Genomic DNA, 16,998 nt, shown 5'->3' with positions numbered 1-16,998 from the left:
TTGGGTCAAAGGTAGTAAATAAAGCCTCAACAGCTTCTCTATAGGGCAGTTTCCTGGCCCTTAACATAACAATTGTAGCAAACAAGGGATTTTTTTCACGGTGTCTTAAAAGATTGGATACGAGTTTGCAAGACTCTCCTTTTTGCCCACTTCTCCATCAAACACTCTGTCTGTAAACTGCCTGGAGGTGTGTTGAGAATATCTATTACACTGTCATCCATTGGGTTTGTGCTGTGCAAATGAACTCCACACCAATGTAACACAAAGAGGCTGATACTGTTCACATTCAGTTTGTTTGTGATGGATGGGATGACGCTTCAAACACTGACCGTATTTGCCTGTGTATCACGACAGCTGTCCATATGAAGGGGATTGAAAACATATATATATATATACACTTAGGACATACCATTCAATAACAATGGCTGTATGTGCTAGGGAGACCAAATGCATGAAAAAACAAGACCCCCATATTAATTTCTTCCCAGATAGAGGTACTCAGGTGGAGATCTGAAGCGGCCAGATGAAAGCAATTCCTGCTCGCTGCGGGATGAGGGCAGAGAGAGACGCTGGGTAGTGGAACAGGTGTACAGAAGTGGGGAGGAGGGTGATGGGGAACCAAATATCAGATGCACAGGGACCTTTTCAGAATGGCATGCTGATTTCACCTCGTAACTCTCATGGGTAGTGGGCAGTCTCCACTCCTTCCTGTCTTTTAAAGACTGTTTTAAATATCATAGTAAATTTAATGTAAAGTGTCATTCAAGGGTATCAGGTATACAAATACTTTTTGTTTACACCATACTTGATTGTAGTAGGCCTGTGTAGTGTAGTATGACAATGTTATCCATTAAACACTTACCAATGTCATCCTGTGGAACTTTGTAGGAACGTTGATTGTTTTCTCAACTCCCATGTTTTGTGTTACAGAAAAATTGATGGGACCAATGTGGACGAGGATGACCAGATGGAGCTCACGGACGACGGGCAACCGGTGGCTCCTCGCCACAATGCCCCTTTGTTTGACTGCGGTTGCTGCGGCCTGCCCAAGCGCTACATCATCGCCATTCTCAGCGGACTGGGCTTCTGCATCTCCTTTGGCATCCGTTGCAACCTGGGGGTGGCCATTGTGGAGATGGTCAACAACAACACAGTCTACATCAATGGGACACCTGTACTCCAGGTGAGAGAGAAAGACGGAAATCACTGACATAAAATAAATAAATGATCCATAGGGGCCTCCCTAGTGGCGTAACTACAGACCCGGGTTTGATCCCAGGCTGTGTCATGATCGGGAGACCCAAGAGGCGGTGCACAATTGGCCCAGCGTCGTCCGGGTTATGGGAGGGTTTGGCCGGCCGGGATTACCTTGTCCCATCGCACTCTAGTGACTCCTTGTGGTGGACCGGTCATCTGCAAGCTGACCCCGGTCGCCAGTTGGATGGTGTTTCCTCCGACACATTGGTGTGGCTGGTTAAGCAAGCAGTGTCAAGAAGCAGTGTGGCTTGGCAGGGTTGTGTTTTGGAGAACACATGGCTCTTGACCTTCATCTCTCCTGAGTCCGTAGGAGAGTTGCAGTGATGGGACAAGACTGTAACTACAAATTGGGGAGTAAAAGGGGTAAATGTACCAAAAATGATTTTAAAAATAATCCATAGTGCATTATTTGTGCATTATGGGGTGTGTATCATAGGAACCTTGTAGGATAGCAGTTGTAAGGGCAATGAAGCAGCATAGGTTCATAGGTGGAGCTGTGGTTCCAAGGCCTATTTACGAAGTTCAAACTTCCATATTCAGAAGAAAATAACCTTAAGGCTTGAATGCAGCAACATATGACACCACTGCCTTTAAATGTAATTGGCATTTCACCAAACTCCGATATTCCAATCATACATGGCTGTCTTGTAAAGAATATTGAAACATACTTAAATATTTTGTCACTGAAAGGTCTGGACACAAGACAGATTGGTAGGCGAGCATCAAACATTTTGGGGAAATACAGACTCAAAAGAAAGGCACAGTTTCTTGAGCGAAATAAAACAACTTCTTCCTCATGAATGCAGTGAAAAACCGCAGCTCCGAGTATCAAACAGTAAATAAATGCAACAATATACAGTACTGCATATCTTTTTTATTGTCACATACACCAGATAGAAACAATGAAATGTTTTGTTTCATAGGGTCATCCATAGTAGTACAGCACCCCTGGAGCAACAACAACTTTTGCACCTCGTTGGCTCGGGTATTCAAACCAGCGACCTTTAGGTTTCTGGCCCAATGCTCTAACTGCTTGGCTATCTGCAGCCTCATAATGAAACAGATAGGAAACACACTAGTTGAATCAAAGTTGTTTCCACGTCATTTCAATGAAATTACGTTGAACCAATGTGGAATAGACGTTGAATTGACATCTGTGCTCAGTGGGTAGCTGTCTACAATGTTGCAAAAAAACAGTAATGGAATGAAGTAATGTAACGATAGCGATTATTGTAAGATTATATTGAATATAGATTTAAGAAATATGTTGTTTAACTTGAGAAAACATTTTCAATACAAAAACAATGCGTTCGATCAATTGGTGTGAATTTGGAGACCAGTGGAGAGACGAGCTTAGTGTGGCTTCGCCACAGAATGATATCAGTGCCAGTGAATGAATTTTGCAAACATACCTTTTTTATATCACTCCATAGTAGTGAATGGGCATGTGCAGTAGGCTTCTTAGAAGACAATAGTCAATAATCAATGATTAATCTAGCATCACCGGTTAGCCAGTCGTCAATGTAGGTCAGAATACCAAATTAGATTGCATATCAAAATCTTTGAGTTTAATCCTCTCATTAACTCCATTAATCATCCATTCCTGAAACAGGGGAACATGATAGGAGATGAACAAAGCCTTGAATGTTGTTTTATGTTTTATTATAGTAGCATTGTAATTCAACAGCTGATATTTGGATGGAAAAGTTCAAGCGTTGTTCTGAAGGACAGCAGAATCACCCAAACAGTCCTATGGCTCTATTTTCAATCTCTAACAACACAATAGCACCCGACACACACACACTCACACGCATGCGCGCACACACACTCACGCACCAACACACACAGACACACTTTTTTTTATGTGAAAGAACTCGTAACCAGTTAAATACCCTATATTATATTACTCTGTTCCCCAGCCAGCTCAATTCAACTGGGACCCAGAGACTGTGGGACTGATCCATGGCTCCTTCTTCTGGGGTTACATCGTCACACAGATCCCTGGAGGCTTCATCTCCAACAAGCTGGCCGCCAACAGGTTAGGCCTTCCCACTGCTAATGATCTCCTTCCTTGAGACTGAAATTAAAGGGAACTGGTTTGTGGGTGGACTACAGAGGGTTAAATAGGTGACTCGGGTGGGTTTGGAATGGATACTTATGCTGAGGGCAGGAACAGACAGATTGGGTGTCTGAAATAGGCAGTCAGTCAATGTGTGTGGTGAGGTTTAGAACAGAAAGATAGGATATTTGGAATTGTTAGTCAGTGTGTGGAGTCAGAGCTATAAGAGAAACGTTTTAGGAGCCTAAGTGAAAAAGGCATGTAGTGTTTGTGTGGGTGGTAAGGGTTAAACTGGTGTGTGTGCACGTGTGTGTGTGTGTGTGTTAGGTAAGGGTTAAAGCAGCCAGGGGTAAAGCCGTCTGGTGTGCGTGTGTGTGGTGAGCGTGCAGATCTGATGGGGCCGATAGCAGTCCTGTAATAAAAGTTTCACAGGAAAAGAGGACACGCCATTGACAGAGTTAATAATGAAAGATCCTGCCTCTGATTTCTCCCTGAGACGCCAGCCACTGGAATATTACAAGTGTCACTTACACCCGGTTTTGGAAAAGGGAGGGGTGGAGTGAGGAAAGATGGGACCAATGGTAATGAAGCATAATCGTATGGGATCTCTGTCTGTCCTTCAAAGGCAGATATATTAGATCTGTCATATTGTGTGATGTTGGATTGGTCATTTTAAGCTGGCACCTGCCAGAAGGGCAGGTTAGGGGAGAACTAGTCTTGTAGTGCCAGAGATCACACCGTATTCTCCTAGAACGGCTAGAGTCGAGGATAGGGGAGACCTGGGAGGGACTGACTAATTCAGGAACATTGATGATTGGTGTTGAGTTAATGGCGGTAGTCTTTGGTGCTCACATTTGTTCAACTGTGACTGTTTATAACATTTAAGTCTACAGCAGTACAAATCATGACAGTATGTGATGAGTTGTTGTTGACTTGGTTGCTGTATGTCGCAATTGGTTAATGTTCCATCAAGCTTTTATAATGCTCTAAGTAGCTGTTATGTTACATTCTCAGCTCATATGTAATGTGGTATGCATTATTGAAAGAATGTGCAATGCTACCCTTTTTTACGCCATTGTTGTCTACAACCTAGTCACACTATAATGTAATGTTTCCACAGAGTGTTTGGGGCGGCCATTTTTCTCACATCCATACTGAATATGTTCATCCCTTCAGCAGCCAGAAGGCACTACGGCTGTGTCATGTTAGTCCGCATCCTGCAAGGCTTGGTGGAGGTGAGTCGTCTTCAGTGTTGCCAGATTTCATTGACACTTTCAGGTCGAATCTAAGCCAAAATCTCACCAAATCTACTAAATAGCCCAATTGAAGGTGTCAACAGTCGCCGTCATAATGATCATTTGACCAAGCTCATATACAGTACATATCTAGACAGTACAGAGACACATGTTTATCTGTATCTCTTTACTCATGTTGATTTTTCAGAATAATGATGCCATATAATGTTTCTTGTACAGGGTGTTACCTACCCTGCATGCCATGGGATGTGGGCCAAATGGGCCCCTCCCCTGGAGAGAAGTCGACTGGCCACCACCTCATTCTGTGGTAAGTGATATGAAAATTGAAAAGCTTAATAAAGGTGCAATGTTTGAGTCAAATAAAGTTAATTGAATTTCTTTCCATTTAACTGTTTTTCTTCCAATCCAATTGAGCTTTATGAAATTGTGCTGATGATTTTCCACAATAGCAAAACTTTCATGTGAAAAGATGTGGTAGAAGACAGGAAAACATTTAATTCATTCAGTAAATCAAATGGATATTCAAAAATACCCTGCCTGCCTTTCTGTTGAACCCATAACCACAGTCAACCCTATTAGTTTAAAGGCCTAATGCATCCATTTTTATATCAATATCAAATCATTTCTGAGTAACAAGTATTTAGCTTGTGATGGTTTTCAATTAAAAAATGATAAAAAATATTTTTTTAAATAGATTTTTAGTAAAGAGCAATTCAAGCAAGAATTTTGCTCAGACTGTCTCGGAGTGGTCTGAGTGGGGAGGGAAAACTGAAAACTAGCGGTTAATGGCAGAGGTTTGGAACTCTCTTATTGGTCTATTAACAAAATTGCCGTCTGGTGATGTCCACAGGCAGGTCAAAACCTCCATCCCACCAAAACCAGCTTAAATTTCAGGCGGTCTTTTCCAGTGGTGTAAAGTACATAAGTAAAAATACTTTAAAGTACTACTTGAGTCGTTTTTTGGGGGTATCTGTACTTTCCTATTTATATTTTGGACAATTCTTACTTCACTACATCCCTAAAGAAAATAATGTACTTTTTACTCCATAAGTTTTCCCTGACACTCAAAAGTACTAGTTACATTTGAATGCCCAATTTGTCGGGGCGTTGACTCTACAAGGGGTGGTGGACCATTTAGCGTGAAAAACCCTGCAGCATTGAGGTTCTTAATACAAACCAGTGTGCCTGGCACCTACTACCATACCCCATTCAAAGGCACTTAAATATTTGTGCCTTGCCCATTCACCCTCTGAATGGCACACATACATAATCAATGTCTCAATTGTTTCAATACTTTAAAATCCTTATTTAATCTGTCTCCTCCCCTTCATCTACACCACAGGAGGTTGGTGGCATCTTAATTGGTTTCCATTTGTTCAATGCCATTCCAATTTCTCCGTTCCAGCCATTATTATGAGCCATCCTTCCTTCTGCAGCCTCCACTGATCTACACTGATATACTGTAAGTGGATTTAACAAGTGACATCAATAAGGGATCATAACTTAAGCCATGGAAAGAGCATGTTTTGTATACTCAGTGTATACAAAACACTGAAAACCACGATTTTGGCTGCAATGGGCCTTTAACTGAATCCATTGAATATATATATCATTGTTCTCTGTCTAGAGATGCTTAGCATTGTGGTAAAATGGCTGAAAATAGGGACTGGGAAGGTTGTTTTGTTTTGCAGATGTCGGCTGTTGTTCCCCATGAAAATGCATTAAAAAAGCCATCTTTCAGAATAAACTGGTGCCATGACAACCGGCGCTTCCAAACCCTCTTGACATCACCACTGAATGAAAGACTGCCCTCACGCGCTTCACCTGCTCACTCTGAAGGAGGTCCTCTCCCATTCAACCCAAATGAAGTGTCATATTGCCTACTGTCCAAAAGCACAATCATGCTCCCGGGTTTCTACAAATCGAGTGTTTATAAGGCCATCAGATAATAGAATATACATTAAAACATCCTCTCCCAAGGACAGTTTCAATGAGTCCTAATTTGATGAGTCCAATATGGTTGCTGTTGCATCTTTACGCTTACCAAGATGACCTATGAGACATGGAATACTTTTCTACACAGAAAAAAAGGTGCTATTTATAATCAAAAAGGGTTATTTGGCTGTCCTCATAGAAGGACACTTTGAAGAACCCCTTTTGGTTCTAGGTAGAACCCTTTGGGATTCCATGTAGAACCCTTTCCATAGAGGGTTCTACATGGAACCCAAAGGAGTTCTACTTGGAACCAAAAAGGGGTCTCCTATGGGGACAGCCACAGAACCCTTTTGGGACCCTTTTTCTAAGAGATGTTTTTCTAGTCCTGTGTTGAAGAAGAGTTGCTGAGAGGCTGCAGACTGATAATAATCTAATAGTCAAAGTGTTTTCACCTACCTCCGGATCATTGTGATACCTTGGCATCACTATTTAATAATTTTATTGGGGTTTCCTTTAGATGGAGTCCTATTACACACCAGACAGAACAGCACTACAACAGTGGCATGGTCATATTTCCCTTTCCTTGTTTCCAGGTTCCTATGCAGGTGCTGTGATTGCCATGCCTTTAGCAGGAGTCCTGGTTCAGTTTGTTGGATGGCCCTCGGTCTTCTATATCTATGGTAAGATCCAAAAACTCAATATAAAGGCAAATTGTTCAATTGAATAGCTGTGATTTACAATTATTTCATACAGGTATGCAGAACAAGAATTTCATATTGAGTTTTGGTAGGAACAATCTTTGAAATGCATTCACCTAAATTCAGATACTCCAGATGGCTGACATTACCAAAGATAGTAATCTTTGTAAGACAGGGAGATGTCTATGATCCAACTAGCGATAGGGGGAAAACTGTCAAATTACTTATAGTACATGACTTCAGCATTCACAAGACCAGGCCTAACTATGATAAAGTGGGTGGGTGATTCCCATTTGAGCAGCATTCCATGTATTACACTAAGTGTCACTTGTCAGTTTTACACCAGTCTCAGGTTGTTCTCTGTTTTGCTTCATCAGTTTTGTCCATTTGACCTAAACTGTTATTTGATTAAGATATATGCACAATCTCATAAGACTTTGTGCATGCTGCATTTCAATATCACTTCTGTAGCTCTGTTGTGATCTAATCATATGATTAATTGACTGAAATGAATGTTTTCCTGTCTGGGATTGCTACCTAATTAATCTTTCATTTTGTTTGAATAATAAAAAATCATTGAGGTCTAGAATAGGTCAAGGCCAGTTCTAATTAGTTTGCCATATTTTTTTATTTCACCTTTATTTAACCAGGTAGGCTAGTTGAGAACAAGTTCTCATTTGCAACTGCGACCTGGCCAAGATTAAGCGTAGTAATTAGACACATACAACAACACAGAGTTACACATGGAATAAACAAAACATACAGTCAATAATAGAGTAGATAAAAGAAAACAAAAAGTCTATATACAGTGAGTGCAAATGAGGTAAGATAAGGGAGTTAAGGCAATAAATAGGCCATGGTGGCGAAGTAATTGCAATATAGCATTAAAAACACTGGAATGGTAGATGTGCACAAGATGAAAGTACAAGTAGAGATACTGGGGTGCAAAGGAGCAAGATAAATAAATCAATGCAGTATGGGGATGAGGTAGATAGATGGGCTGTTTACAGATGGGCTATGTACAGGTGCAGTGATCTGTGAGCTGCTCTGACAGCTGGTGCTTAAAGCTAGTGAGGGAGATATGTGTCTCCAGCTTCAGTGATTTTTGCAGTTCGTTCCAGTCATTGGCAGCAGAGAACTGGAAGGAAAGACGACCAAAGTAGGAATTGGCTTTGGGGGTGACCAGTGAGATATACCTGCTGGAGCGCGTGCTACGAGTGGGTGCTGCTATGGTGACCAGTGAGCTGAGATAAGGCGGGGTTTTACCGAGCAGAGACTTGTAGATAACCTGTAGCCAGTGGGTTTGGCGATGAGTATGAAGCGAGGGCCAACCAACGAGAGCGTACAGGTCGCAATGGTGGGTAGTATATGGGGCTGTGGTGACAAAACGGATGGCACTGTGATAGACTGCATCCAATTTGTTGAGTAGAGTGTTGGAGGCTATTTTATAGATGACATCGCCGAAGTCGAGGATCGGTTAGATGGTCAGTTTTACGAGGGTATGTTTGGCAGCATGAGTGAAGGATGCTTTGTTGCGATATAGGAAGCCGGTTCTAGATTTAATTTTGGATTGGAGATGCTTAATGTGAGTCTGGAAGGAGAGTTCACAGACTAACCAGACACCTAGGTATTTGTAGTTGTCCACATATTCTAAGTCAGAGCCGTCCAGAGTAGTGATGCTGGAAGGGTGGGCAGTGATCGATTGAATAGCATGCATTTAGTTTTACTTGCATTTAAGATTAGTTAGAGGCCACAGAAGGAGAGTTGTATGGCATTGAAGCTCATCTGGAAGTTAGTTAACACAGTGTCCAAAGAGGGGCCAGAAGTTTACAGAATGGTGTCGTCTGCGTAGAGGTGGATCAGAGAATCACCAGTAGTTGGTAAACCAGGCGAGGCAATCATTTGAGAAACCAAGGCTGTTTCGTCTGCCGATAAGAATGTGGTGATTGACAGAGTCGAAAGCCTTGGCCAGGTCAATGAATACGGCTGCACAGTAATGTCTCTTATCGATGGCGGTTATGATATCGTTTAGGACCTTGAGCGTGGCTGAGGTGCACCCACGACCAGCTCTGAATCCTGATTGCATAGCGGAGAAGGTACGGTGGGATTCGAAATGGTCAGTAATCTGTTTGTTAACTTGGCTTTCAAAGACCTTAGAAAGAAAGGGTAGGATAGACATAGGTCTGTAGCAGTTTGGGTCTAGAGTGTCACCCCCTTTGAAGAGGGGGATGACTGTGGCAGCATTACAATCTTTGGGAATCTCAGAAGATACGAAAGAGAGGTTGAACAGGTTAGTAATAGGGGTTGCAAAAATTTCGGCAGATAATTTTAGAAAGAGAGGGTCCAGATTGTCTAACCCGGCTGATTTGTAGGGGTCCAGATTTTGCAGCTCTTTCAGAACATCAGCTATCGGGATTTGGGTGAAGGAAAATGGTGGGGGCTTGGGCAGGTTGCTGTGGAGGGTGCCGGGCAGTTGACCGGGGTAGGGGTAGCCAGGTGGAAAGCATGGCCAGCCATAGAGAAATGCTTATTGAAATTCTCAATTATATTGTATTTATCGGTGGTAACAGTGTTTCCTAGCCTCAGAGCAGTGGGCAGCTGGGAGGAGGTGCTCTTATTCTCCATGGACTTTACAGTGTCCCACAACTTTTTTGAGTTTGTACTACAGGATGCACATTTCTGTTTGAAAAAGCTAGCCTTAGCTTTCCTAACTGCTTTTGTATATTTATTCCTAACTCCCCTGAAAAGTTGCATATCACGGGGGCTATTCAATGCTAATGCAGAACGCCACAGGATGTTTTTGTGCTGGTCAAGGGCAGACAGGTCTGGAGTGAACCAAGGACTATATCTATTCTTAGTTCTACATTTTTTGAATGGGGAATGCTTATTTAAGATGGTGAAGAAGGCACTTTTAAAAGAATAACCAGGCATCCTCTACTGATGGTATGAGGTCAATGTCATTCCAGGATACCCCGGCCAGGTCGATTAGAAAGGCCTGCTCGCAGAAGTGTTTTAGGGAGCGTTTGACAGTGATGACGGGTGGTCGTTTGATTGCAGACCCATTTTGGATGCAGGCAATGAGGCAGTGATCGCTGAGATCTTGATTGAAAACAGCAGAGGTGTATTTGGAGGGCGAGTTAGTTAGGATGATATCTATGAGGGTGCCCATGTTACGGATTTGGTGTATCACTTAAATAGAGATGGATAGAGGGCGCACTTGTCACGAAACCTGTTTAGCATGGGCAACGCCACTGAAGGCTTTCGTCATTTTAAAGTTGTCAACTGTGTGGGACTTCCTATGGGTTAAAGGGATCATCCACACCAAACCACTAATTCCTATGATTAACAGTGTTAAATAACACTAATGTGTGAAAACAATATTTTGTGAACAAATGTTTCATTGTGTTGTTATAACAAGCTTGTGAAATATGTGAAAATTGTTTTTGGAAATCTGTTGCAGCTGGGTAGCTAGCTAGGTATAAAACAAAGCTACACACAATAATACAATAATACCAAAGTCATTATCAGCATGTGAAGTAGCTAGCGACCTGTAAAATCAGCACAAAAAATGCTAAATCAATTTAGGAGTCTATCTCAGTCTATCTCCAACTTGCAGGTCGTCTCTGACCAGAGCGAGAGCAGAGTACGTTTCTTTCCCGTAGAGATACTTTGAAGGAGATGGGAAACTACATTAGAATCGTATTTGCCAATTGTGTACATTGCCCATGCGTCGTCAATGGGCCGCGCAATGCATTCTGAGCGATTCTGGGACAAGGAAAGCTCTCCTTCAAGGAGTGAATGGGAATCAATTGGGTGCTACCTCAAAAACTGAACATTAGCATGTATTTCGTGAACAAGAAGTACAGCATTGCAAATATTTTCCATGAATTGAGATAATTAACTTGTTCTCTGTAATATCATACAGCTTTGGAATCGTGACATTAGGTACCTTCGAGGAAAATAGGCAGGTTTCTCGACTCATACCCTGACTTTTAGAAGGGATTGTGTGACGATTAGTTTAACAGCCGCGTGACGCAGCATGACAACATGAATGTGATGGGTCGACAGTCAGTACGGTGGGACGTTTCTCCATTCATTGTCCAATGGGATTCCCCTCTCCTTTCTGTAACATCTCTGTTTCCACACAGACATAGAGCGCAAAGCGACATATGGTACAGTACTTGAAGGAGAATGGGAGTTGAATAATTTGGTACACTGTTTAAATTGAGCACATCTATGCAATATAACGGATGGATGTGTTCTACACAAGTATGCCTATACCATATATTGGCTAATTTGGCGATATGGAGTGCAGGTAACTGTTTTAAAAGTGTTATGAAATGTATTATCCCTCATCTCCAGTGATGAAAATGATGTAGCTATGACATGTATCTACACAATTTCCAGTTTTTTACAGATAGACCACTTAGAAGTTAAATCATGGGGAATTTTTATATTTTACCCACTGATAGAACATAGGCTTTCACCAAATTTACAGGACTTTCAGGATTTCTATTTCTGGTGGGGTGGATAAGGAGAGATCATATAATTCCATTCATGTCAGCAGGAGAGATGAGCCAATGACTATGCTTTTTAGTCCAGGACTATGCTTTTCAGTCCAGGACTATGCTTTTTAGTCCAGGACTATGCTTTTTAGTCCAGGACTATGCTTTTTAGTCCCAGGACTATGCTTTTTAGTCCAGGACTATGCTTTTTAGTTCAGGACTATGCTTTTTAGTTCAGGACTATGATTAGACAGTGCCCAGGAAACCGCCCATAAATGCTTCACATTTACAATATGAAAAATCATCTGTAAATCTGTTGAAAACAGACTGTAGCTCCCTCCAGTAAACACGAGCACAACCGTTCCTTGATTTTAACTGCCGGCTTTATTCTGTAGTTTTAGTCACAATTATCACCTTCCGTGAGAACTATAAAGTAAATAAAAATACAGTTAAGCACACTCTTACAACCTTGTCTTACGAGTGACTTAGCTTGGTATAACTCTGAAGTGCTTACCAACATAAACAGTTTAGCGCTATAACTGTATCAAATTAAACACATGAATAAAGGAAAAATACCTAATTGGCTGCTTATTACAGAAGTGAGGAAATCAAAAGTTTCATACTTACTATTCCTGGCATGAATTCACTCTTCATCCTTAATTATTATAACGTTACCATCCTAACATACACACTTCAACCTTTACGAACTACACCCGAAGACATGACAATTTAGCTAACAAAGCACGGGATTGCCTTCACTCCAAAGGTGTGTTGCTACGATAATGATTCAAACAAAAAACAACGACATAGACTTACAGATTAATTGTCAGTTACACAGACTATTTTTTGTTAGATCCATTTCACGATATGAGAATTGATGATAACCTGTATTTTTTATTTATATGCATTCAGGTGTATTTGGGATCATATGGTACATCTTCTGGCTCCTGCTTGCCTATGGGAGCCCAGCCGCCCACCCCACTATAAGCGATGAGGAGAGGATCTACATAGAGACCACCATTGGCGTGGGTGTCAAAATATTGAGCGCCACTGAGGTATGCCTCTGCTCGATCTGGCTGCGGTCAGATGCATTAGTATAGTGTATCATACACTGAAAAATATGTTGTTCCTATGTTTCATGAGCTGAAATAAAAGATCCGCTAAATTTTCCAAATGCAAAAAAGCTCATTTATCTCAAATTCCGGCACATATTTGTTTACATTATTGTTATTGAGCATTTCTAATTTGCCAAGATAATCCATCCACCTGACAGGTGTGGCATACCTAGAAGCTGATTGAACAACATGATCAATACACAGGTGCACCTTGTGCTGGGGACAATAAAAGGCCACTCTGAAATGTGCAGTTTGTCACACAACACAATGTCACAGATGTCTCAAGTTGAGGAAGCATGCAATTGGCATGCTGACTGCAGGAAAGTCCACCAGAGCTGTTGCCAGATAATTGAATTTACATTTTTCTAAAAATAGAAAAATGTAAATTCATTTTAGCAGTACGTCCAACCGGCCTCATAACCGCAGATCACATGTATGACGTGATGTGTACGAGTGGTTTGCTGATGGCAATGTTGTGAACAGGGTGCCCCATGGTGGCAGTGGGGTTATGGTATGGGCAGACATAAGCTATGGACAACAGACATGATTGCATTTTAGCAATGGCAATTTGAATGCACAGAGATACGAGATCCCGTGATGAGATCCTGAGGCCCATTGTCGTGACATTCATCTGCCGCCATCACCTCATCTTTCAGCATGATAATGCAATGCCCCATGTTGCAAGGATCTGTACACAATTCCTGGAAGCTGAAAATGTCCCAGTTCCTCCAATGGCCTGCATATTCACCAGACATTTCACCCATTGATCATGTTTGGTATGCTCTAGATTGAGGTGTACATCAGCGTGTTCCAGTTTCCGCCAATATCCAGCAACTTCGCACAGCCATTGAAGAGTAGTGGGACAATATTCCACAGGCCACAATCAACAGCCTAAACAATTCTATGAGAAGGAGATGTGTTGCGCTGCATGAGGCAAATGGTGGTCACACCAGGTACTGACTGGTTTTCTGACCTACGCTCCTAGTTTTTTTTTTAAGGTATCTGTGACCAACAGATAATGTACAAATCTGTATTCCCAGTCATGTGAAATCCATAGAGTAGATCCTAATTAATTAATTTAAATTGATTGATATCCTTATATGAATTGTAACTCAGTAACGTCTTTGAAATTGTTGCATGTTGATATTTTTGTTCAGTATAGATATAAGATTTATATTTTTTCAAATATTCTGTTATTGTAAGTACTGTACTTAGAGAAGTTTTATGACACCCATATAAGATATTATCAAGCTTGACAAATGAAAACATAAATGGAGACATAAGCAGGTTTAACAACAGTAATGCACAGCCTACCCATTTGAGTGCAGTTGACCCTTGAAATTGGTGACAAATGAAAACATAACCCTATACATAACCCAGGTTGACCCCTGAAATTGACCCATGAAATTGAGCCATGAGTCAGTGAGATCAGGTCCCTCTTCTCTGGCCCACCACAGAAATTCAAGACTCCATGGCGCCGTTTCTTCACCTCCATGCCTGTCTATGCCATCATCGTGGCTAACTTCTGCCGTAGCTGGACCTTCTATCTGCTCCTCATCAGCCAGCCAGCCTACTTTGAGGAGGTGTTTGGCTTCTCCATCGGCAAGGTTGGTTTCACAGTCACTCTGTGTGGTAAAAATCGAAGTCTCTTGTTATCCATGAAAAATGAGACCACAATCAGGGGCGAATTGGACATAATGGCAATCCATGTGCCTGTTTTTTTGTTGCGTCTCTCTGTTAAAACCTGTTGAGTGTAGGGGCAGTATTTAGATTTTTGGATTTTTTATTTTTTTATTTTACCTTTATTTTACTAGGCAAGTCAGTCAAGAACAAATTCTTATTTTCAATGACGGCCTAGTGGGTTAACTGCCTGTTCAGGGGCAGAACGACAGATTTGTACCTTGTCAGCTCGGGGGTTTGAACTTGCAACCTTACTAGTCCAATGCCCACTAGGCTACGCTGCCGCCCCATGAAAAACGTACCCAAATTTAACTGCCTATTTCTCAGGCCCAGAATCTAGAATATGCATATAATTGCCAGATTATGATAGAAAACACTCTAAAGTTTCCAAAACTGTCAAAATATTGTCTGTGAGTATAACAGAACTGATATTGCAGGCGAAAACCTGAGGAAAATTCTACCAGGAAGGGGCCTCTATTTTGAAAGCTCCATGTTCCATTGAATGCCTTCCCTCCACTTAAAGGGATATCAACCAGATTAATTTTACTATGGCTTCCCCATGTTGTGAACAGTCTTTAGACATAGTTTCAGGCTTTTATTTTGAAAAATGAGCGAGAAAGATCACATCGCGTCAGTGATGTGGGTGTCCCCAGAGTTTTGCTTGCGCAACAACTTGGAGCAGCCATTGTCTCTCTCTCCTATTAAAGAAGCTAAAGTCCAAGTTGATATATTATCGATTATATATTGAAAAAACAACCTGAGGATTGATTATAAAAAACGTTTGACTTGTTTCTGTGAACATTACGGATACTATTTGGAATTTTCGTCTGCGATGTCGTGGACGCTCTAGCCTGTGGATTTCTGAACATACCGCACCAAACAAATGGAGGTATTTTGGATATAAAATAATCTTTATGGAACAAAAGGAACATTTATTGTGTAACTGGGAGTCTCGTGAGTGCAAACATCTGAAGATCATCAAAGGTAAGCGATTTAATTTATTGCTTTTCTGACTTTCGTGACCAATCTACTTGGCTGCTAGCTGTTTGTAATATGTTGTCTACTGAGAGAGATGTTCTTACATAAACGCTTGGTATTCTTTCGCCGAAAAGCTTTATTGAAATCTGACATGCCAGGCGGATTAACAACAAGCTAAACTGTGTTTTTCTATATTGCACTTGTGATTTCACGAAAATGAAATATTTTTAAGAATTTAATTTGAATTTGTCTCGCTGCAATTCAGCGAATGTTGACGTAACTGATCACGCTAACGGGATGGGTGCATCAAGAAGTTAAACTAATCTATTATGGATGGTTTTCTGACAGGCTGAGCTGAGGTCGTGCAAATTCACATTCAAAGTTAAACGCTTCATCAGCAAAGAGACATACTCCGACTCTGTCATTAGTTAGACAGCCAAGATCATGGATTGTAAAAAACGGTAAAGGTGCCTATAAACGTTGAAAGAGCTCAGCAAATGGGACAACACATTGTATACAGTACTTGTACAAGTGGAATCAATTATCATCAGACTCAAATGGATCATAATTTTCAACATCTAGATTATGTTTTACATGAAAGAAAGTACAGTATGTTAGAGAAATGTTTGGCATGACACTGAACATAATATTAATAAATCAAATCCATTTTTATTGGTCACATACACATGGTTAGCAGATGTTAATGCAAGTGTAGCAAAATGCTTCAAAATGCTTGTGCTTCTAGTTTCGACCATGCAGTAATATCTAACAAGTAATCTAACAATTTCACAACAACTACCTTATACACAAGTGTAAAGGCATGAATAAGAATATGTACATTTAAATATATGGATGAGCGATGGCCGAACGGCATAGGCAAGATGCAGTAGATGGTATAGAGTACAGTATATACATATGAGATGAGTAATGTAGGGTATGTAAACATTATATAAAGTGGAATTGTTTAAAGTGACTAGTGATTCATTTATTTCATCCAATTTCTAATTATTAAAGTGGCTAGAGATATGAGTCAATATGTTGGCAGCAGCCACTCAATGTTAGTGATGGCTGTTTAACAGTCTGATGGCCTTGAGATAGAAGCTGTTTTTCAGTCTCTCAGTCCCAGCTTTGATGCAGCTGTACTGGCCTCGCCTTCTGGATGATAGCGGGGTGAACAGGCAGTGGCTCGAGTGGTTGTTGTCCTTGATTATTTTTTGGCCTTCCTTTGACATTGGGTGCTTTAGTTTGGTAGTAGCAGGTAGTTTGCCCCCGTTGATGCGTTGTGCAGACTTCACTACCCACTGTAGAGCGTTACGGTTGTGGGCAGAGCAGTTGCCGTACCAGGCGGTGATACAGCCCAACAGGATGCTCTCGGTTGTGCATCTGTAAAAGTTTGTGAGTGTTTTTGGTGACAAGCCAAATTTCTTCAGCTTTCTTCACCACGCTGTCTGTGTGGGTGGACCATTTCAGTTTTTCCGTGATGTATACGCAGAGGAACTTAAAACTTTCCACCTT

General features: G+C 41.2%; 1 protein-coding gene across 1 annotated transcript in view; it reads left to right on the top strand.

Moving 5' to 3' along the window:
• slc17a8 (solute carrier family 17 member 8) overlaps positions 1–16,998 on the top strand; it is a 34,754-nt gene that overhangs the window by 8,192 nt on the left and 9,564 nt on the right. The window contains exons 2-8 of the mRNA XM_035790280.2: positions 931–1,183; positions 3,177–3,295; positions 4,437–4,551; positions 4,792–4,879; positions 7,101–7,187; positions 12,623–12,765; positions 14,283–14,432. Coding sequence (XP_035646173.1) covers positions 931–1,183; positions 3,177–3,295; positions 4,437–4,551; positions 4,792–4,879; positions 7,101–7,187; positions 12,623–12,765; positions 14,283–14,432 — 955 coding nt within the window. The remainder of the gene's footprint in view (positions 1–930; positions 1,184–3,176; positions 3,296–4,436; positions 4,552–4,791; positions 4,880–7,100; positions 7,188–12,622; positions 12,766–14,282; positions 14,433–16,998) is intronic.

Source organism: Oncorhynchus keta, chromosome 17 (genome assembly GCF_023373465.1).
Source record: "Oncorhynchus keta strain PuntledgeMale-10-30-2019 chromosome 17, Oket_V2, whole genome shotgun sequence".
In the NCBI taxonomy this organism is placed as follows: Eukaryota; Metazoa; Chordata; class Actinopteri; order Salmoniformes; family Salmonidae; genus Oncorhynchus; species Oncorhynchus keta.
The sequence above is the reverse complement of the archived record's forward strand: the minus strand, read 5'-3'. Positions and strand labels throughout refer to the sequence as shown.